Source organism: Aptenodytes forsteri, unplaced genomic scaffold (assembly GCF_000699145.1).
Source record: "Aptenodytes forsteri isolate BGI_AS27 unplaced genomic scaffold, ASM69914v1 Scaffold255, whole genome shotgun sequence".
Classification (NCBI taxonomy): Eukaryota; Metazoa; Chordata; class Aves; order Sphenisciformes; family Spheniscidae; genus Aptenodytes; species Aptenodytes forsteri.
The window spans coordinates 5,750,002-5,771,826 of record NW_008794888.1 but is presented as its reverse complement, the minus strand read 5'-3'; the positions used below and the strand labels follow the sequence as shown (position 1 = coordinate 5,771,826).

The 21,825-nt window shown below is 37.5% G+C and overlaps 1 protein-coding gene across 2 annotated transcripts in view; it reads left to right on the top strand.

Annotated features, from left to right (window-relative positions):
• XRCC5 (X-ray repair cross complementing 5) overlaps positions 1-21,825 on the top strand; it is a 52,060-nt gene that overhangs the window by 22,720 nt on the left and 7,515 nt on the right. For both annotated transcript variants that reach the window (XM_009274968.2, XM_009274967.2), the window contains 6 exons: positions 4,483-4,679; positions 8,819-8,912; positions 10,385-10,454; positions 18,684-18,793; positions 19,316-19,412; positions 21,422-21,489. In XM_009274968.2, coding sequence (XP_009273243.1) covers positions 4,483-4,679; positions 8,819-8,912; positions 10,385-10,454; positions 18,684-18,793; positions 19,316-19,412; positions 21,422-21,489 — 636 coding nt within the window. The remainder of the gene's footprint in view (positions 1-4,482; positions 4,680-8,818; positions 8,913-10,384; positions 10,455-18,683; positions 18,794-19,315; positions 19,413-21,421; positions 21,490-21,825) is intronic.

Sequence of the window (21,825 nt, the reverse complement as noted above, 5' to 3'; positions counted from 1 at the left end):
GCTCCTCATTCTGTGTCCCATCAAATCTTCAGCAGAGTCACTTTTCTGTGCATTGTTGCATCTAGCAGTGGTTCCAAAACAGATCAGTCTGTGGTGAACTTGATCAGTAGTAAATGGTTAACATTGTTGACATTTAAAACATTCCATTTGGGTGTCTGAGCTGACGCATTTTACGGGCAAGCAGAACAGTTCACACTTCTTGCAGTTATTGCATCAAGCTGTCTACATTTTGATTTACATTCCTTTCATATCATGAATATTTTCATTGCAACTGTGAGGATGAGAGACTTAATTATACATTAGAATTCAAGTGTTCAAAAAAATGACACAGCAAATTCAAAAATAAGGAAAATTACAATGCAATTTATGCAGCTGCAGAATTGTGTTGTATACAGAGTCATGGAGATATACTGAGTGCGTGACTCCACTCTGAAAATTGACCAAAAATGGTATTATAGCCACCATGTTCATCATGTCTCAACAATTCCAAATGAAATTTTTTCAGTTTACAAGTAGGAAGAAGATGCTTTTTTAAATTAAGAAAACTTACCCTAGCTTCCAAAAGCCATGCTGCCTCAGTATTGTCAAAAGCAGCAAAGGATCTGAAGGTCGTATGTATGTTTTGTCAAAAGCAGCAAAGGATCTGAAGGTCTCTATGTTTCAGGAACACATGTAAGCCCACTGTCTTCAAATCTTACTCTGATTGATACCTGCAGAACTCAGTGTTCGCTTCAAATTCTGCCAGCCATATTGACAAGATGGTGTGTAACTGAATGCAAGATTTGGTCAGTAGAAGGTTATTGCTGGGCAAGAGCTTAAAATGGATAGACCTCTCCATGACTCGTATTTTAGGAAGGGTTGTAAAACTTGGGTATTACAAAACAAATATGATTTTGCTTGTAAATGAAACACATAGGGGATAAAATTTCCGCTATTATATTGCTAGATGCAATTTTGCATTCTTTTGGTTCAGTGGATGTCACCTGTCAATGAAAGATGTTTCTTTAGGTGTGCCATTTGTTTTCTGAAACAGTATGATGGTGGTGTCCCAGCAGTTGAGTCAAGTGCTGCTAGAAGAGAGTAACTGTGTAACTCACCAATTTTCTTAGAGGATGATAGGATTTTGAGGATAATAGGTGAATGCTACTGGTGGAAAAAGTGTTTATTGACTGTTTCAATGTACTAGGTAGTATACAGTTCCTGTCCACAGTGCTTGGTGTTTATAAAGCCCTAAATTACGAGTCCTTTTAGTGCTTTCTTTTGCCTGTGCACAGCCCCATTTTTTTGTCTTGGTTACAAAACTGCTATTAATCTGTGTAAGTTGCAGAAAGATTGTTCTCTCCTTTGCTGCAAACATGTTCCAGATTCTTAATATTTTGCTCTTAGACCAAGTGGCACTGCTGGTTCCTGAAGAACTATGCAGAAAAATTACACATCATCTTTTGAACGTAGCCAGTAAATTGATTGGGCTGAACAGGACCTATAGATGGTTTGGAAAAATAACTCTGAAGAAAGGATGAACTCCCCCTTCATTTCCTTGCTCTGTTGCCTCATGAAGATATTTGGAGTGATAAGTGACGAGCCAGAATTTAAACAGAAACATCAAGCTAAATTATATCTCTGGAAGTAGTGGTAGGCATCAGGAGATGACAGAGTGGGTGGAAAGGAGTTGCTAATACTTGCTGGAGTGGAAGATGAGGAATATCCTATGTCCAGAGTTTCAACTTTTATTCCTTGCTTCCAGAAAAGCCTAAGCAAACTTCCATAGCTTTTGTGGTGGCAGACTTCCAACGTCATTGTTTAAGTTGTTCCTCTTAAATACAGGGATTTGAAGCACATAAGACATCTGGGGAATGCAGTGCATTTTATTTGATAGCCAAATAAACAAATTGCTCAACTATGATTGTTCCATACTGAGACCTGGGGGGAAGGTTTGTGGGGACAGTGGCCTACACCATCACATAGTTCATGGGATCCAGCTGCAGAGTCTGCATCTAAATATGCTATAATGGTTCTTGTTAGACCACATGTAAGAGACTGTGGAGGGCTGAGCTCGTTTGTAAGTGGTTGGATGGTCCAGTGATGTTCTTTCAAAAAGCAGAGCAGCAGGGGGACAGGAGGTACCTCACAGAAGTCTGTAAGGGCTTTCAGCAACAAGTAATCTTACCTTTGGTTGAATGTAGTGGATCTGTTGGACAGTCATTTTGAAATCGCCACAAACTAGATGTAAACTGAACTCTAAGACACTTGTGTTGGGATTCAGTTCACGCAGGTTTAACCACCCTGAAACTAGCCAACTAGTGTAAGCTGAGTTGTCCAAATCTATTCCATAATCCCTGAAAAAAGAACCTTGGGAAAGTAATTGACCCTTCTTGTTTTGGAGATCCTAAGTACATGATAGTTGTGGTTGTGTAGAGTGAGTAGGTGACTGGTATAGTCTAGATATTTATCTTTTAGATAGCTGAATCTGTCTCCCATGTTCTAAGGCTTTAAATACTATCAGGTTAATGTAGGATTTATAGATTTGCTAAAATATGTTCTTACAAAAGTGTGTTCTAGATGCTGTGTGGAACAAGGCAGGATGCTTTCTTGCAGTAAATTCCTGTCTATTCATGCATTTATGCCATTGCTTATCATGGAATTAATTATGTGAAAAGCCCACTTCGTTACGTCCATTGACCAGTATCTTAGTGTGACCCCTGTTCCTGAAAGCTGGCTGCATCTCTAGGCTGGAAATGTAAGGAAATTAAGAAGAGCAAGGAGAAGCTAGTATGTTGCTGACAACATGCATGAATAAAACAGTGAGTCTGGAAGCCAGTGGCAGTGTGGGTTGCCTTCTAGCCAGTGAAGGTAGGAGTGGTTCTTGCTGGGCACAGAAGGAAGAGGAAGCAAGGTTAAAAGGGACTGTTTCGGATTAGAAACTTCAGGTTAAGTCTGTTCAACTTCATCTCCGTTTAGCACCTGAGTTTTGATGGTACCTGTCATCTGAGGTTTCAGAGGTCGTCATCTACTCTAAAAACAGGAACAAATGGAGGCTGTGGCTACTCAGTCTGCTCAGCTCTTGCAGCTGCATACATAGAGATTTTGGATGCAAAAGCCTGAAAAAACACATTCACAACAGGGGACTTAGGTTTTTTGCTTTGTGAGTTTAATTCAGTCCCCTAATACTGTTTTAATATTGGTTTTTTGTATCACAAGAGCCATTACTGCAGCTTCCGGCAACATTTTTACTCTCTTTCAAAATAATTATGCCTTAAATCATTACAAGTGTTTCCAAATCAGTAGCCTTGTATGACTGCCTCCCTTTGAAAGCATGCTCTAATATGGATTGGAATCTTAATGGCAGCATGAAAGCACATCAGTATTGATGTGTAGCATATGGTCTGGATTTTCTTTATTGGCAGCTTTTCAGCATGAGGAGAGGATTTTTTTTTGTTTGCTTTGGTTTTGTTTTTTAAATTAATGTCATGTCTGACAGCCAACAGGGGAGCAAATTTCTGCTGTATTCCTAGTTTACTGAGTAGTTGCCTTCACACTTGTGTCTAATTCACCCGGTACAATGGGCTTGGAAAAATTATTCTCCCATGTACCTCACGTGTTTTTGTGTGTGTGTGCATGCACTGGTATCTGTGTATATAAATGCACATACACATAAATCTCTACTGCTATCCCACACTTCACAACATTTAAGAGATACCTACTTTGTTTTAAAAATTCTCAGTGGAATTTCTGTAGCCTGCCTCATTAACCTCATCTCTCTCACTCTGCTTGGCTTCCTGATTGTGTGCACTGACTTTACACTTTGGTGAAAAAACCTTCTCCTCTGTAGCTCCTACCATCTGTTCCAACTTTGATGTACATCTGTCAGGCCCCTTCATTCCCTCACTCTTTTCAAAGCTAATTTGCAAACATACCTATATTCTGTGCCTCACCTGTGCACATTTAACTTCTCTCTTTCCATTTGCTCTTAAACTGGTGAAAATTTCTCTTGTATGAATACTGAGTTTTACTGACCAAGAAGAAATATTTTCTTTGAGGGACAATAAACTGTGACAATAACTGGAATATGTGGTTGGGGTATATATCTCATTGCCTAATTTTGGAATGTATAGAAGTCTCTCCCATGTGACTGTTTTATAATAGAACTGCATTTTAAAGGTAATGAAGTCAAAAAGCTGAATAGATGCAGATGACACTTTCATTCCTGGGATTTTCCTAATAATTTTCATAGAACTCATTCCAGTGAGTGTGGGAACACTCATCTGCATCAGTATTGTTGTTTAATATCATTATTAATCTCCTTAAACAGCTGATCATATGACTTTCAATCCACTTGTGAGCTGGAATATTTGTCAGCAATATGAAGGTAGTTTCTTTAATATGGAAGATATTTTGCATGTACCATATGATGTCAGGCATACAAGCATTATATTAAAAGCACATAAACTAAAAGTTTTCCTTTGCTCAAATTATTTCTTGCAGTGTTTGCAGCATAAGGCTTTTCACCCCAATGAGCCATTGCCACCAGTTGAACAGCACATTTTAGAGATGCTGGAGGTGCCCCATGTGGTAAAAGAAAGGTGTCAGGCTCCTCTTGAAAAAGTAAAAGCACTTTTCCCTCTAAAGGAAGTTGGCAAGAAAAAGGAGGAGAAGACTGCTCAAGACATCTTCAAAGACAAGTAAGTTGGAGGTGTATTATGGATTTTTTTTGAAACTTTTTTTACACTTCAAATTGTTTTGCTGGATGAAGCAGTTTCAGAGTTTTTTGAACATAAGATCAATGAGTTACACACTGAAAAAATACTGATGGGTGGAGAATATTGTGGTACCGCAGTATGTCTGGGATATTTTGTGAATAGTGGCGGTCTTACTATTACGGGGCAAGACGCACCAGGAACCAGTCTGTAGCTTCTTCATGTCTGTATTTGTTGTCACAGAATCCATCAGGTTGGAAGGGACCTCAGGAGGTTTCTTGTGCGACCTGCTGCTCAAAGCAGGGTCACCTATGAGATCTAAACAGGTAACTCAGGGCTTCGTCCAGTCTGGTGCTGAAAACATCCAGGGATGGAGACTGCACATCCTCTCTGGGCAACCTGTTGCATTGCTTACTGTCTCCTGGTCAGTTTGTCCTACTGGTAGTTATAAAATAGTTCAAATAAGAATAACAGAGGGTCTAATTTAGTTTAGAATAAATGCTGCAGAGCTTTAAATTAGCTGTAAAGATGAATCTTACTTCTCAGCATGCTCGATTTAGGTTGTTCTGTAGCTTTCATTTTGAATTCCAAATCAAAAGAAAAGCAGCTTCATTATTATCTGCTGTGCAATATATGTGGATGTCTTGAAAAATCAAACTGTTACAGACTCTTCCTGGAACATGTATTGTCTGAACAGTTTTGAAGATAATTTTTGTTGTTGTTGTTATTACATATACTGTGTTTACTTTATTTGTGCTGCAAATACAAAAAATAAATGCTTAATTGCTACTGCATTGGTACTGTCACCCAAGCCACAAGTCAATTTGCTCAAACAAAATCTGCTTCTTAGAGCTTAATTTATTGAATGCCTGTAATATAACTACTGGGTCCCCTGGGATGTTAGGGAGTTCTCAGTTAGCTGCTTCTCCCTTCCTTTTGTCATTTTTAGCTCAGTCCTTTCAGCACTAGGAACAATGTCTGAGCCATTTTGAGGCGTTGCTTAGCTGGGCTGTCATATATCCTTTACCTTGGGTTGGCTAGAGCCTCCTCAGCATGTTGTGTTCAGGAAGACATGACATAGGACTTCCCACATTACTGCTCTGGAATAATGACCACATTTCTGTACACAGACTGGGAAACACCTTGCTTTGTATTTTGTTCATTGCTGGGTGTGCCTGTCTTGTCTTGGTGTGTCTGTGAATTAATACTGATTAAATTCTCTTGTCCTTGCTCTGTGCCCCAGTTTCTCTGTGTGTGTGTGTGTGTATACATACATTTATACATGTATTTTAAAAAGTGATAGAACCAGTTTGAAAAAAAAAAGGCAAATCTTGGGTTCAAACAAGCTAGGGAGAGAATTTAAACAAAAACCAGTGACCCATTACTGGTAGTTGCTTAAAAACATACATCCCCAAAGGCATCAATTTGACAAGCAAGAAGGAAAGCTATTTTGTTTAAAAACTGGTTTCCTTTAGAGGGGTGATGAAAGCAGCTATAAAAATAATTGAGATAGAAATTGGTGTAGGGCATTAAAATTATTAAAAAAAAAATCTGTAAGGAGGGGCAAAAGGATACAGACGCACCTATGCAAAGAAGAATGAATGGTAATAGGATTAAAAAATACGAAAAAAAATGTTATTGCTGTAGTAATGAATGGGAACAGTAGTATTGTCAGTACAACAACAGAAGTGTTAACTTTATGTTTTTGTTCTGTGTTTGGGGAAAAAATGAGTGATATAATTAAATCACTTGATAAAGAAAAGTACATCACTGCAACAATGACTAAGGAAAATGTTAAACACCAGAAAAAATTCAACTTATTAAAACTATCAGATCTAGATAATTTGCACTAAAGTGTTTTGAAAAAGTTGGCTAGAAGCTCTCTTGACTGTTATTTTTGTTTTCTAAAACTGATTTGTGTTTCCTATCATCATATTGACCTGATTAATCTCTGCTTAATTTTTAAGGTCTAATGGGATTAAGGCAGCATAAATGTAGGCATGATATCTTAATACAGATTTTAATGTTCAGCATTCGTTTGTTTCACTTTTGCTAAGCTCAGTGTAGTTTGAAAAATCCCGTAAAGTAGAAAGCATTTTACTTTTTTCTTCTTAGATTGGCTTTGGAGCGGCTGGTACTTTATCCAGCTTTGCAGTATGTGATAGGCTTCTATATAAATGTAGAAGTGGGTGTTTTAAATTAATCTTGTATTTTATTAATTTTTCTCAAATAGTAGTTGCACGTTTTACAGTTTAAAAATACTGCTAATCAGTGCATTACCAGTAACAGATTCTAAATGTCAGATCCTTGGCTGGTATAAATGGGTATGGATTCATTAGTTTCTGCTGTGCTGCACTGATTAATGACAGCTATAGGTTTGGTCCTAAGGCAGTTAAATGCAACATCATCATTTATGTTCTCCTCCTTCCTCCAATTGCAAAGCATTTTGAATCAGTAAAAATAATGCAGGAGGAAAAAGATTTCAAGACATTGCAATTGAGTGGAAAACACCTTTAGAGAAAAATATTCTAAAAGAGAGTTTTCGTTGTTCTTTGCACCTTTCATCAAACCACAACAACGTACAAGAATTTTGGTTCAAGTAGAAGTTCTAAACTCACTAGTGTTAGATAAGTATCAGTTTTTCCATTTTACAGGCAGGCATATCGGCTGTCCAAAACAATCAAGCAACTTCTTCAAGGTCAGCCAGAAAGTCAGCAGAGTTGAGAATGAAGCAAGGTATCCTATCCTTGTCCTGAGGCATAACCAAAGTCATCATTTCTCCTAGATTGATAAGTAAGGTTATGTTGGATGACAGGAGGTGCTGAGGAGAAGGGATTTCATTTCACTAGTGACAAAATTAAGTAAAGGACAGAGAAGACTACTGAAACAAAGTGGGATAGACACTGATTGTAAAATAGGGGAAGTATGTTCTATAGAAGGTAAAAAGGAAGACTGTACAAGTTCTTTCTAATAGTTGATTGCTTCTGTAACACGCAATGCAATTTTTAAAATCAGTTCTAACCTTGTAGAATGCAAAACGGCACCTAGTCCAGGATCTCTGGCTTTGTCCCTACATCGTCAAGCAGTTTCTTCTTTTCACTGCAGTGGTAGAATTTTTAAGAAAAACTTCTTTCTTTATTTTGGGATTCCTTGAACACAAATACTGCCGTTTAGATCGCTGAGTAGCTTTCAGTCATTCTTAAACTGAAATCGATTCTTCCGTGTCAGTAGCCTGTCACATTAAGTGACACAGAACACAGTGTCTGATTTTCTTCCCCTTTTGTGATTAGCTGGATTTTCTTCTGTTGCCAAGATGTGCTCTGAAGTTTGGCACGTTACAATTAAGTTTCTGATTTGAATGTACACCTTGGTATATGCTACCTGTGAGGGCAAAGCTAGAAAGTAGCCTAAAATTACAAGTAGCTTTTTAAAAATAACAGAGTCTTTTGAAAGCATTTTGAGATGTAGCTTAAAATGTCCTAAGAGAGTTCTTACATACTTAATTGGGGTTTGTCTAGCAGTTTTTGACTGCTGTAAGTGGAAGTTTATAAAGCTCTTGTGTGCTGATGGAGAATATGGGTCATTAGACTCAAAAGCCACTGTGTAAGCAGATTTGTAGTAGCTATCAATTCCAAGACAGGAACTAGCAGGTAATTTTTGAAGAGTAAATGAATTTCTTACTTAAATGTTAAGTTTCATTGCCATTTCATGTTAAGAACATCTGGTGAGAATACCAAATGTCATGTAATACACTGTAAATTATCAAGGTTAACTCAATATACAGGTTCCAAATAAAGTGACTGGAGATATTATGTATTTAGAAAGGTGGAGAAGATGTGTATGAGTAAATTCACTCCTGAAATAAGCATGAATAATCTCGCAGCTTCAACAAGCGGTGCCTTTGCTTTATGCTAAGATAAAGTTTGATCTCTGTCTCTACTGTCTGCTTCATGCAGCCTGTGGGGAAAAATGAGGCATGGTTTAGTGTTAATTTGGGAACAGTTGTATAATGAACTTTTGTCCAGTGTTCAGTGTATATTTCATTAATTTGCTGACTCCCTACTTAGTAGGCAGGACAGTTTACTTTAAGTGTTTATCTTCATTTTTGTCCTTCTCATTTGCAGCAGTGAAGATGGACCCAACCCTAAGAAACCAAAAATTGACGATGAGGAAGGTAGCTTTAGCATCATAAAACTTGCTGAAGGCAATGTCACCTCTGTAAGCATATTTTTACGAATCTGATTATTAAAGGGGAAGATTAATTTCTCTAAGTGTATTATAGTGAATATACAGAATTCCTGATAAAAGGACGGTTTCTTGCTGAAACATGACTGAAGTATTGTCTACTTGTAGATTTGAGACTCTCTGCTAGAGATTGTAAAGACAACTTCCTCTGCCCTTAGGTGTATGTTAGCACAAGTTTCCATCAGTCTTGGATATTTTAGGGCAAAATTCTCCCCTGGTGTCTAGAACTCTAAAGGGCAAGCCTGAGGAAGGGAAAACAACAATCTCAGATTTGGGGTCCAGTGGCTGAATTTTGTTCTTGCTCTCTTTCATATCATCTGCAACATGGAATTTGCCTCTGTATATTTAATCAAAGGTATTGCTGTGATTTTAGAGACTGTTCACTGCATCGGTTGGGGTTCTAAATCGCAAATTTGACTTCATTCCTGATAGGGATAGGTTAAATGTCTAACTTAATTCCAGATATTGTGTACATAGGTAGATGAAGCCTGTATCATAACTGTGCACCTTCCTTTATTTTATTTTTTCGAATTACAGGAAAAAAGGTGATTTAATGTTAATTGAGGTTAATTTCACTTGTTTTCAAAGTATCCTTTAAGGTTGGTTTTTAAAATGCATGACTGAGATTTTTAAAGAGACTTAAAATCTAAAAAGATTTAAATATTTTGTGCTTCTAATATACACTTCTGATTTTTCTTGGAAAGTGGCATTGCCAGATTTGAAAGAAACAGGAAGAGACCAAGCAAGCTTATTGAAAGATCGAACAATTATTTTGACAGCAAAGCATAAAATTTTCAAATAAACTTAGGAGAATTTTGATTCCTGAAAGGACATGTTAAGCAATGTAATTTTTTTTTCTAAAGTTATTGCATTCGTTTTTCAGTAGATGTTTGTTAATATTTGACCTGGTTTTAGTTCCTTTGAAAGGTTTCCGTGCTTGTATGCCCATTTAGAGCTTCAGCTTTAAGATGTCAGACTGGGCCAGAAAGGGTAGATGAATTGAGTGCAAACTTTTAATTTTGAGCTTCCTATTGGAGTGACAAACCAATGATTCTGTACCCACATGCCTGGGAGCTCCCATTCCTCATTAAGCGTCTGTCAAGATTAGTGAGACGTCTGTGCTACAGAAAGTCTCAAAGCTGAACTAGCAGATAGCCTGAATTACTGTGCTTCTGACCTCTAAACCCCAGAGAATATGGTTGGCTTATAAGAGTGCAGCATAGTAAGTCTAAGTTCATCTTGCTCATGTCATCACTAACCTTTGCTAGGAGTACTGTGCATTAAAACACATTGTAAGACTTTCATTTTATGAGTCCGCATGCAGAGAATTGTAGAGCTTCTGTTTCCATATTAAAATAAACAGAAATTTAAAGATTCTTGTTGCCTTGCAAAAATAGAGAGATGGATATTGGCAGACGATTGTATCATTTTTGGACCTTTTGTAGGTTGGCAGTGTTAACCCAGCAGAAGATTTCAGAATTCTGGTGAGGCAGAAAAATGCTGACTTCAAAGACGGTAAATGACTTTTATCTATCTTAATTATATTTAGTAGCATCTTCAGGGTTCAGTAAATGCAATCCATTTGTCTAAACATAAGTTTCTAGTGCTATGTGAGATGCTCTGGAGTGAGTGGCTCTAGTGCCACTCAGCAAAGAAAGGTGTCACTCATAATTCCCATGTCAATATTTGCCTTCCCCATTTGAAAGTCTCAGATACCTGTGTTTGTGTAAGATGGCACTAGACAGCTACATTGAGGCATCTGAGCAACTCTTCAGGTGTTTCTGGCTGAAGATCCCGTGGTACTGACTGACTGCCTCATTCAAACTGGGTGTCAGCTTCTTACCTGGCTTCATGGGATCTTTCTGTCTTGAAGTGGAGGGATGCTGGCTGCGTGCGGTGTGAGAAACCTGTCTTCTACTGTCTACTTACTCTGTTCTATGAAGAAATAAGAATCTGATGCCTGGGATTTAAATCTTTACATGCAAAGATTGTTTCTTACTGCTTGTTGTGAGCAAAAGAAAGCATGGGTGAATTTAGGGTGTAATAAGCAGGTAGTATGTGACTCTTAAAGATGAAAGCAGGATCTGTGTGCACCAAATCTGTTTTCAGCGTACAGCAAGACAGGGTTTTGATGTAGAGGCGAGGAAGAATACAAAGCACAGGTCGGACAATGTCTTGCATGCCCTAAGTCTGAAAATGCAAAGGAATTATAATTTGTTTGTATGGTATTTCCCTACTGGAGTAACTATACAGAGATATATGTAATCCAAAGGTATCCTAAAAAGAATGCACAAGATGGATGGGGTCCTTTTTTCTTTTAAAGGGTGATTTGAAGGTTGTGGCAAGATAACCTCATCTGCCAAATAGCCACTAATGTAGCAGTTCTTTTCAAAGAAAAAGATTTGCAGAGGTGCTGAAGTGAGGTGCTGGGTATTTCAACAAGGCCTTTGGTCCTTTTGGACATAGTTTGAGGAGGGTGTTGAGTAGTATATTGATTTGTGATACAGCCTGTTAAAGCCTATATAGCTATTTCTCTCCAGTATTTCCAGACCTATAAGACAGCTGGCCAGCTTTTTACATGGATTTTGCATTAGATCCAGAAGAAATTGTTTATTGAAAAAATATTTGGAATTGTGTTCTCAAATCTCAGATATATTAAGATGCAGTAAAAAAGCATTGTACGATATATTAGAATACAGAAACTGTGAAACAGTTGACTGCTTTGTTACAGTAATTAATTTTATCATGTAGAAAAGCTTTAAGGCAGAAATAAGTATAGTGATTACCCTTGAAGACAGTTTAACTAAAGAGTGCTTAAATATGTTCACTTGGTAGCTGTGCTGGAGATAACTGCAGTACACGTTTGGATGGCTTCTGAAATTTTGAGCAATCTGTTTCTATTTTGTATGTGATCTGCTCTGTAATTATAAGGTGTAGTTAGGCAGAATGTAATGCAGTCAGAAGCCACTATAAATAAAAAAATGCTCTGCATATTATTTTTTTTCTTCTACATAATCTTTTTTCTGCTTTAGAGTCTTTTAGGTAGCTTAATACATAAAACATTACAGGCATGTTTTTAATGGCTTGCTGTATTGCATTCCGGTTATGTAAATGGTAAATTCTGCCTTAAAACTATTCAGTGGTTCTAAGGGGTTTTTTTAGTATAATTTTGTATCCTATTTAGTGATGAAACTTTTTTCCTCTGCTAGAACATGTGAAATGTAAAGTGTCTTTGCAGGAATGGATAATCTGGCATTCAAATATAGTTTATTGGAGGAAAAAAAAAACCTAATTACATTATATGTGTCAGGATGCAGACAGGACAACTATTAGGTTGCATCCTGTTTTGCTTCTTTCTTTTATAAAAAGAGTGTAGTCTTCCAAACTGAATAGAGCCTACATTCTCTGTTTAAAAAAGGCAACAATTCCTTCTTCCTCCCCTCCCCACAAAATAGCAACAGAGTCCCTCTGTAGGGAGGAGAAAGGGCTTTCAACTGTTTGCTTGGGGGTGGATTTTTTTGGTGGATAGAGAAGTTGTAGCAATAGGAAGAGTTGTACTTTAAATACTGACAGTACAGTGGCTTTTTAATTGAGCTGCAGGTTAATAGCACACATCCTCTTTAGTCCACAGCAAGTCTCTCACCAAAATTATAAAGTTATCAAGACCAAAGTACGGCAAGGGAATTTTTTTTAATTATTTTTTTAAACAGCTTGTAGGAAGTCCTGACAGTATATTTATCGTCGAAAATGAGTACCAATGCATCTCCTGCGGTGGCCTCACTGGGATTTGATGATCAGGGTTTGTGCCGTTCATAGCAGAAGCCTATGTGCAAGTTAGACAGCCCATGTCTGAATGCTGGGTCCCACGGCAGACCAGAGCAGGAGAAACACTGCATTCGCTGTTAGTGAGAACTGGGTCACTAATGTGTGAATAATTCCCCCCCCGAAAATCTTAGAGTTTCAAAGGGCCTTAGGGATAGGCTTTCTGAGACTGGCAGCTCAATTCCTGAAACAGCAATCAACTTTGTTTTTAATTGACATCTATGTAGTGTATTACAGTAGGGACCCACTTACGGCTTACGTGATGAGTTGTGTGTGAGGGTGTCAACTTACTGGTTAATTTTGATTGCTCATGTAACTAGCGTTGTGTTTCCCCTCCAGATATCTTTACTTTCTTGTTTGCATTCATGGCCAGAGAGATGTCATTTTATGCAGGTCTTATTTTGGGCAGGTTACAAGTGCACAGTCATCACAAAGAGCAGTCTTTTGATAACAGCTTCTGACATTTTTGTCAATGAATGCAAATAAAATAGATTAGTTTGCCTGAGTGGAATCTAATGATTACTCCCAAGGGTGCACAATGAATTTCTTCATTGCTGTGGCTGCAAAGAAGATTCTCAAATGCTGTGAGTGCTTGCCATCTTTGTAATGCCAAAGGAGTAGCCACATGACTACCAGTTCATCCTGTTTGACTATTTACAGGTTTCCATCCATGTCTGCATTTCTGGAGAGCAGAAGGTGTCTGATATGGGGTGTTGTATTTTCATATGCTTCTGTAGAAGATAGGATGGCTTAATGGGGGGTAAAAAAGATACTGGCACATGTATAGTATTTTCTTTGATTTGTAAGTTTTCTGTGCAAGTTTATAGGCCAGATTTCATTGCATCTTATAGGACTTCTATCTGAGAACTTGATGTCTGAAGTCCGGTAGTTGAGCTTTGTTTATTTTACTGATTGTCAGTGAAGAGAGAAATCTGCAATGACAACTATATCGTTTATGGACATAAGAAAAAATGTCCAGAGACAAATTGTATCAAATGCTCACTCTTATGTTTATAGCAAATTTGTTAATATTTTCATTCCTAGCCATTTCTAGAAAAATAAAGTTCAAAGAGTCAGTAACTGCATGTGTAGATTTCAGCAAATACTCTGTTGGGCCTGAGGTGTCACACTCTTGCCATGGCATGTAGATAGCTTCTTAAGTAAAATGTAAAACACTGGTTTTGCACTGGATGCTTTGTATCCATACAAGATTTGTGTATAAGAGATTTGCAATGGGAATTTATTAGGCAGTTGCAAGAATGATATTTTATTGCAAGATTTTCTGTAGAAATGTGTATAGCTAACTACTTTTCTAGACCCAAGATAATTTTTTAAAAAACCCTAGTATTTACTTTCACTTTTTGTTGGCATGTCTTTGCAGTTTGTCTGCATTTTCATTTTACTGGATGTTTTTGTGTATTTCGGGGACTATTCACGCTCTACTGCTAGGCAGGCCAAATGCAATGACTGGTTTGGTGAAAATGATTCAGTCATTGGAAGAGTATTTGCAAACCAAATACTTGAGTATATAAAATCACTTTGAAGTTTCCTGTACGTCTGCTTTAGAGAAGATGAAGCTAGATTCGTCTTTGAAGGGCATAGCGATTGGGTGAGATGCAAAGCTCTGAGTTGCAACAAACAGAATTTGGATTAGATGTTATGGGGAGGGGAAAAAAAAAATCACAATGATGGTAGTCAAACACGGAAAGAAGGGCCCAGAGAACTTGAAGACTCTCCATCTTTGGAACTACTTGGAACTCAAGTCAGGGGAACATTGAGCCACCTGATCCACAGTGACCCTGGTTTGAGCGGGGATTTGGACCGGATGTCCTTCAGACATCCAGCCTAAATCATTCTGATCTATACCCACAGGCCATTTAGGGAGACCATTTCAAAATTGAACAGCACGTCATAGGACACTGGAGTAGTTCAACAGCTCTTGATCTTAAAATTCTTATTTCTTGGCTTAAAGATGGAGGAAGTCCTTAAAAAATTAGGATGGTTTTCTGTTTATAATCTCTTTCTTCTTTTCAGTTCATTTTACTTGATGTTTTTGTGTATTTCGGGGACTATTCACGCTCTACTGCTAGGCAGGCCAAATGCAATGACTGGTTTGGTGAAAATGATTCAGTCATTGGAAGAGTATTTGCAAACCAAATACTTGAGTATATAAAATCACTTTGAAGTTTCCTGTACGTCTGCTTTAGAGAAGATGAAGCTAGATTCGTCTTTGAAGGGCATAGCGATTGGGTGAGATGCAAAGCTCTGAGTTGCAACAAACAGAATTTGGATTAGATGTTATGGGGAGGGGAAAAAAAAAATCACAATGATGGTAGTCAAACACGGAAAGAAGGGCCCAGAGAACTTGAAGACTCTCCATCTTTGGAACTACTTGGAACTCAAGTCAGGGGAACATTGAGCCACCTGATCCACAGTGACCCTGGTTTGAGCGGGGATTTGGACCGGATGTCCTTCAGACATCCAGCCTAAATCATTCTGATCTATACCCACAGGCCATTTAGGGAGACCATTTCAAAATTGAACAGCACGTCATAGGACACTGGAGTAGTTCAACAGCTCTTGATCTTAAAATTCTTATTTCTTGGCTTAAAGATGGAGGAAGTCCTTAAAAAATTAGGATGGTTTTCTGTTTATAATCTCTTTCTTCTTTTCAGTTACAAAAAGATGATACTTACTGAGCAGTAGTTTAAAATTTATTATCAGGTGGTTTAACTGATTTGTCAGTGATTTACTTTAAGCACTGTCCATTAACACAAATCAGTTCCACCACCAGTGGATAAATCAAAAGATTGGTAACAACAGGAGTCTTTTGTCTACAGAAAGAGCTATTTTTTTTTAACCTGATTAATTTTTTAGGGGGGAGGGGTAATCCCTAAGGAATTGGAACTTGGACTATAATATAGCCTTATCTATTATTGTGATGTAATCTGTTGGCATAATAATCAAGACCAAGGACTGAACTGAACAAACATGAAAATATAACTACACTTTTGTACTGTAACTATTCAGGGATAACAAGTGAATATAATTGTTCATGGCATATTTCACAAGAAAATGATGAACATATTTTAGAGTAGGGAATGTATCTGAATGCCAGTGGGGAAGGGATTAAATTCTGTTAGAACTAAAAGATCTCCTTCAAAGAGTTTTTTTTTTTTTGTTAACCTGTAGTTCTCCGGCCTTTAATCACTATGTTTATTATCTAACCAATCAGGTATAATAGAAGAGGGAAGCAGAAGATTAAAATTTCTTGGGATGATCTGCAGAACATGATGGTTATTAGGAGTGCTGGAATTCCAGTTTATGCAAAATACAGAATTTCGTTAGTTCACTTCCTTAAATGTGTGTGGGGGGGTGAGGGAAGTTGGGAGAGAAGAAAAAAAAGTTGTTGCTACACAGTAGTGGCCTGAATAGGCTGTCAGTTTGTAACTCTAGGACCTGGTCTTCCAAACCCCAATGCCTGAGATTTGTCTGGGACGCATCAGAGTTAATGCTAATATTCACAGCTTAGTTAGATAGACATCTTTATGCAGAACATGCCTTTCTCCAAAAACAGGGAGATTTATTTTTTGCAGCACCCAAACCCAAAGATTCACACTAATGCAAAGGCAGATGACAGGCAGCAGGAAATCAACAAAGTTCTCAGACCTGGAAGTGTAAAGGAACAGAGTCCACTTAGGAGAACTTCCAGTTATAATCATTACCTACCATCTCTGGTATTGTCTTTGGCCCCCTGAAGTAATTTGGTAGTCTAATCAGAACACAGGAATTTTATCTATTTTAGATTCATCAATCATTGGCCTGTCGTTTAAGGGAGATCCAATGGACAGACCCAATTTTAGCCAAGCTGTTTCAAGATGTTAGAAGAATCTGACTTAAAATATTGTTGCCATGTAACCTGTTTCCTGCATATATTATGGTCTTTCAGTGCCTAGTAAAACATTGTCGGGTTCTTTTGCTTCCTTACAACAGATTTCAAAAGGAGGCAGCTCACGGTCAGTAGCAAGAAAAAGTCTTCTGATGCCTGCCAGTGCAATCAAATAGAAAAGGATTTTAAAAAAATTAAATGCAAAAGAAGTAGTAGAGTGTCTGATCATTCAAACAGTATGCTGGAATCATTCTGACAATAAAGACTTTCATTGCACCTTCGTAGTGCCTGGAGTTTTAATTTAACACATCAGTGAAAAGGCAGCATTTAAAATAACCACCACCACCACCACTGAAAACACCAGCAGGACTTGCTTTTATTAGTGCAATTCGTAAGAAATTAGAACATTTAATGAGGAAATCGTTAACCATGAAAAAAATGGACTGACTTGACTTGGGGAGCTTAAGTAGTGAGACTTCTTCAATTTAGTTTGTCAGCTACTGGTAAAATAAATAAAAAGAGTGAGCTGATCACCTCTGGAGCAGTAGGCACTTTAGCACACTTTCTTGTGTGATAGCTGCTGTTGGACAGAACCATTATCCGCCTCCTTTTCTAGAAACTCTGTAGAGTCAAAAGCTAGTGGGAGAACATCAAACATGTCTTGTTTCACTCTTTTCAGAGATGCTATCCTTCAGATTCAGTTCAGTTAGGCATTTTATAGAACATGAATACAACAGCTAGCGCTGTGTATGCTTATAGTGAGGAGAGTGGAATACAGTATTTAAACAATGTCTGCTGCTTGGTGTGGTTACTTATCCTTGTCTCTTCCATCGCTCTGGCAGATGATTTTCTATGTTGATGTTTCCATGGCTGAAATAGTTGCAGTGACATATATGCCCATAACATCTGAATAGAAAAAGGGCTATAGGTCAGGCTAAAGGTAATCCAGTTACCTGTCTTTAACAGTACAAGAACAGGACAGGCAGATCCTGTGACTTGTCCAGAATGCTTTTCTGCATTTTCTTCCTCAATGGCAACATCATCTTTAATCTCTCTTGATAGAGTTCGTCTCTTAAGAATTCTAAGAATTTGTTCAAGTTTGCTCTTGTTTTGAGAGAGGCAGTGGACTATCGCTCCCTATTCATCCTGTTCACAGTGCTTCTGAGTTTATAGATCACTGTTGTATGCTCTTCACACCTGTCTTTTCCCAGGATGAGGTGTCTACCAGAGGGTAAAATTGGACAGTTCCTCACCTGTAATTAAACATGAAGAAAATAAAGTACTAAAATCCAGCAGAATTTAGTTGGGCTTTCAGAGCTCTTGATGACATTTTCACTTGTCACGTTTGCAGTGTTTTACAGCTACCTACCTTTTAGGAGCTCAGCAGTGAGGATGAAACTGGTGTTCCCCTTCTTGTTGGTACAAGTCTCACTGTTTGCCTCTGCTTCTCTCTGTCAGGCATGCACAGTTTATAATGCTTATCTCCATAATCACAAATAGCATTGCCCCGATGAAAAATCATCAAACTACCTGTACAGAGACAAGATATACTCTAACGTCAATAACAACAAGGTAGTCTTTTAACTCCAATCACCCTACAGCTGTTGTTTTGACATTGTTACACCTTCATTGTAAATTTAATGCTTTTATTGAAATATGCATGTATTTCAAAGGATGTTTAGGGGATATGCTTTGCGCTGTAGAACATAAACTCCCTCAGCTTTAGGATCCCGAATGTTCTGGTTTTACTTTCTATCAAACAAGCTAGGCCAGTGCTTTTTTTCTTGGCTTTCAGGGAAAGACTTTTGCCTTGGCCATGCTTGGGTTTCTTCCTAGTATATCTAGCTTTTCCAGAGAGGCTGAAGTAATTGTCAGTAGCTTAGATAACAATTATCGACACAAGTAGCTTGAGGTGGTATGGGTATGACTAACTCTTTTGATGCCTGTGGAATAGAAGAAGAGAGATGTAAAGGAAAAATATTTTTTTGCCTTGAAAGTGTGCATTCTTTCATTTATTTCTCCTTGTCTTTCAGTGAGTCAGCAGTTGATAAACCGCATTGATCAGTTCCTGGAAAATAAAGATTCACAGTACTACATGAAAGGGATCAGTTGTATCAGTGTTTTCAGAGAGGAGGCCATTAAGGTAATGTTAATATGTGAAAACTCATCTCTTTCAAATTCAAGACATGATGGGCCTGTTTCCTGTATTAGAGACTTGATAATTTCTTGCTACAGCAAAAAGAATTGATTCATAGATTAAAATCTGTTATCCTGTTTGAAAGTTTAGAAATATATTTGCATTTTATGTTTCTTTATTCTTACTGGAATGGGGACTAGCTTCTCTGGTATTATTTGCTGTTGTTTGTTTTCTTTTAAACATAAAAACACGAGGCCTGTGACCTGATGCTTGTAAAAGAAAAATAAGCAACCCTACAAACTTCTTCTTAAATAAAGCTAGTTACAAGAAAGTCTTTCTAGCTTTCTGAAAGGCAGTTTTTGTGGCTCACCATTCCTTAGAACTCTTGGGTTTAGTAGAGATAAAAACCAAAATCTGTAGTCACTTTTGTGTTCACAATGTTAGGTGACTTCATGAAGAATTGTTTGCAGTGCTCTTTAGTAGGCTACTTTAATATTTCTCTGTTGTCATTGCTGTTATTTTTTTCAGCTGTCCAAGGTGCAGTGCTTTAATGATTTTCTGCAGGCCCTGAAATCAAAGGTGGAAGATAAAGCCTTAGCTGATTTCTGGGAGATCATGATACAAGGTAGGATGGCATTTAAAAAAAAAAAAGTTTGTTGTATTATCCATTATGCAAGAGAAAACTTTGTTAGCAATGGGACACTTAAACTAACCACAGAGCAGCATTTTGATACGGTTCATTCGTGCAGCTTGTTTAAAAAAATAAAAAAAATCTTTCACGTTGCAACTTCCTTTTTTGCACTAATAGTTTCATATCAGCAATATCCATAATGCCTTGCCAAGTCTTGTTGAAATGGTAAATTAATTGTGGAAGAGGAGACACAAATTAAATGTTACAGGGCAATGAGAAGAAGATACAATTTCAGCTGAATTTCAGAGTAAGTGGAAAAAACTCATGCAGCAGAGATATAAAAAGATTCTTCCAAATTAAGCTTCAAAAAAGGCATAGATAGCATTGAAATATGTCACTGATCATTTTGTGTTTAAGCAACCTGAAGGACAGAATATGTGGTAGTATGACACCTACCTATGATTAAACTGGGAGATACAAGGCAGTGCAATTCCAAAAGACATTCAGAGACTACGCAAGTGATAAATAAAGGAACATTTTTCACAAATACAAAACATGGTGGACTAAAAAAAATCATTTCCGTCATACTCTTGTTTTTAATTGGAACCAGTGCTAAGAAAATCTGTTAAATGCCCAGCTGTATCTCTTAAGGGTGCATGCTATAAAATGCAATGATACGCTTTTGTATAGCGCCTTTCAAAGTGGCAAACTCCAGACACTCTGTAATGTCTACTTTGTCCAACTTTTTCAAAATACAAGATGGCAAGTTGTTTAGCAACCCAAAACAACAGCACAAGACAACACTGAAAGAATATTATATTCAGTAGTATTGTAGGGGACCTTCTCTGAAGAAATTTGAAAAAAAACCTCCAAAACAAACAAAAAAACCCCATCAAATTTTGAAAGTAGGAAACTTGGATCTTCCAAAGCCATGCCAGAATACTGTTTTAATAATTTTTAGCTGGTACAAATCAGATTTTTTAACAAACTGGAGTATATTTTTGAGAAAAAAAAATTACAAATACAGAGATGATATTTTAATACAAAATAGATTATCTTCTTGTGAGAAGCTTTATGCATAATCTAGTTGCTCTCACTAGGTAGCTGAAATTGCTTTTCGCTTGCTGCTAACAAAGCAGAAGTCCTGTTTTCCCTGCTTCTTGCCACATGAACCATCTACTCTTTTCTAACGTATGTGGCATGCGTTGGGCCTTTTCATGAGCAACTGCAATCACCAAAAGAGGATGGGTGTGAGTTAATGAGTTAGTGGCTCAGGAGCAATGCAGATCTTTTTCACAAGTTCACTTGTCTCATGAAACTCTGCCATGTAGTTCTATGGGCACGTTAAGGTGGCATTACACTTGTGCTGCTGCTGAAACCTGTATGGATCTATGGTTCTTTGCTCTCATACCCACAGCTTCTTTATTCAGGCATAAGCATTCGTGTAGCCAAGTGATGAGCTAGACTGGAAAAACTATTGGGGTAAAAAGTAATTGAGATTTTTAATTTTTTTTCTGGGGGTCGCTGCACAGGAAGGTGGTGCTGGCACAACAAAGGAGCAAAGTGGGGGCAGGACGAGCACTTTGGTAGTCAGACTGTAGGTAATCACAGCATAAGTGCTTGTGTGTTAGGAGTTAATTTTTATAAGGCTATTAAGAAAAGACTGAAGAGCATGCTGTGAATGACTAAAAGCGTAATTTCTGATAGATTTTCAGCATTTCATCTGTGATCTATGATTTCAGTGTCTCATTAGTTTGATTGTCATAATATTAGCGGTTTCCTAAATGGATACTTCCACAAGCTTATGAATATGCTCATTAATTTATTTTTATATCATAGTTGACTCATTTATGCAAGTCACATTTTCCTTTGAGCAATATTTTTTTATTTTTGCTGGTGATGATGACACATTCAGAAGTTGGAAGACTTTTTTCATTTCTAACGTTAAGTGCATTTTTTGGGAAGCCTTCTAATGATATTTTTATATCTCTTATTTTTTTTAGACAGAATTTCTTTGATCACTAAAGATGAAGCAGAGGGAAGTTTGGTGACTAGTGAAGAGGCTGAAAAGGTATAGTTTTTTTAATGAGCATCTATTTGTATAGAGCCCGTGCTGTGGAACAGAAGATTCTTTCTTATGTGGATAAATCTTTAGATGAATTAAATAGGATTCATATGAAGGAAGAAGAGTGTCCTTTTGCCACACAATTGAAATTGCCCCAATTCAGAGCAAAAATAATTGACTAGCATGTACCACAACATTTGCTTTAATTGGTCTTTAGAAAGTAGCATGTATTGACATCGTTATCTGAAAATATGCTCTACAAAGAATAGGAACTTCAGGAACTCAGTTTAGTGGAATAGCAATAGACTATTTGTGTATGCAAGATCACTATTTGAACTTCAT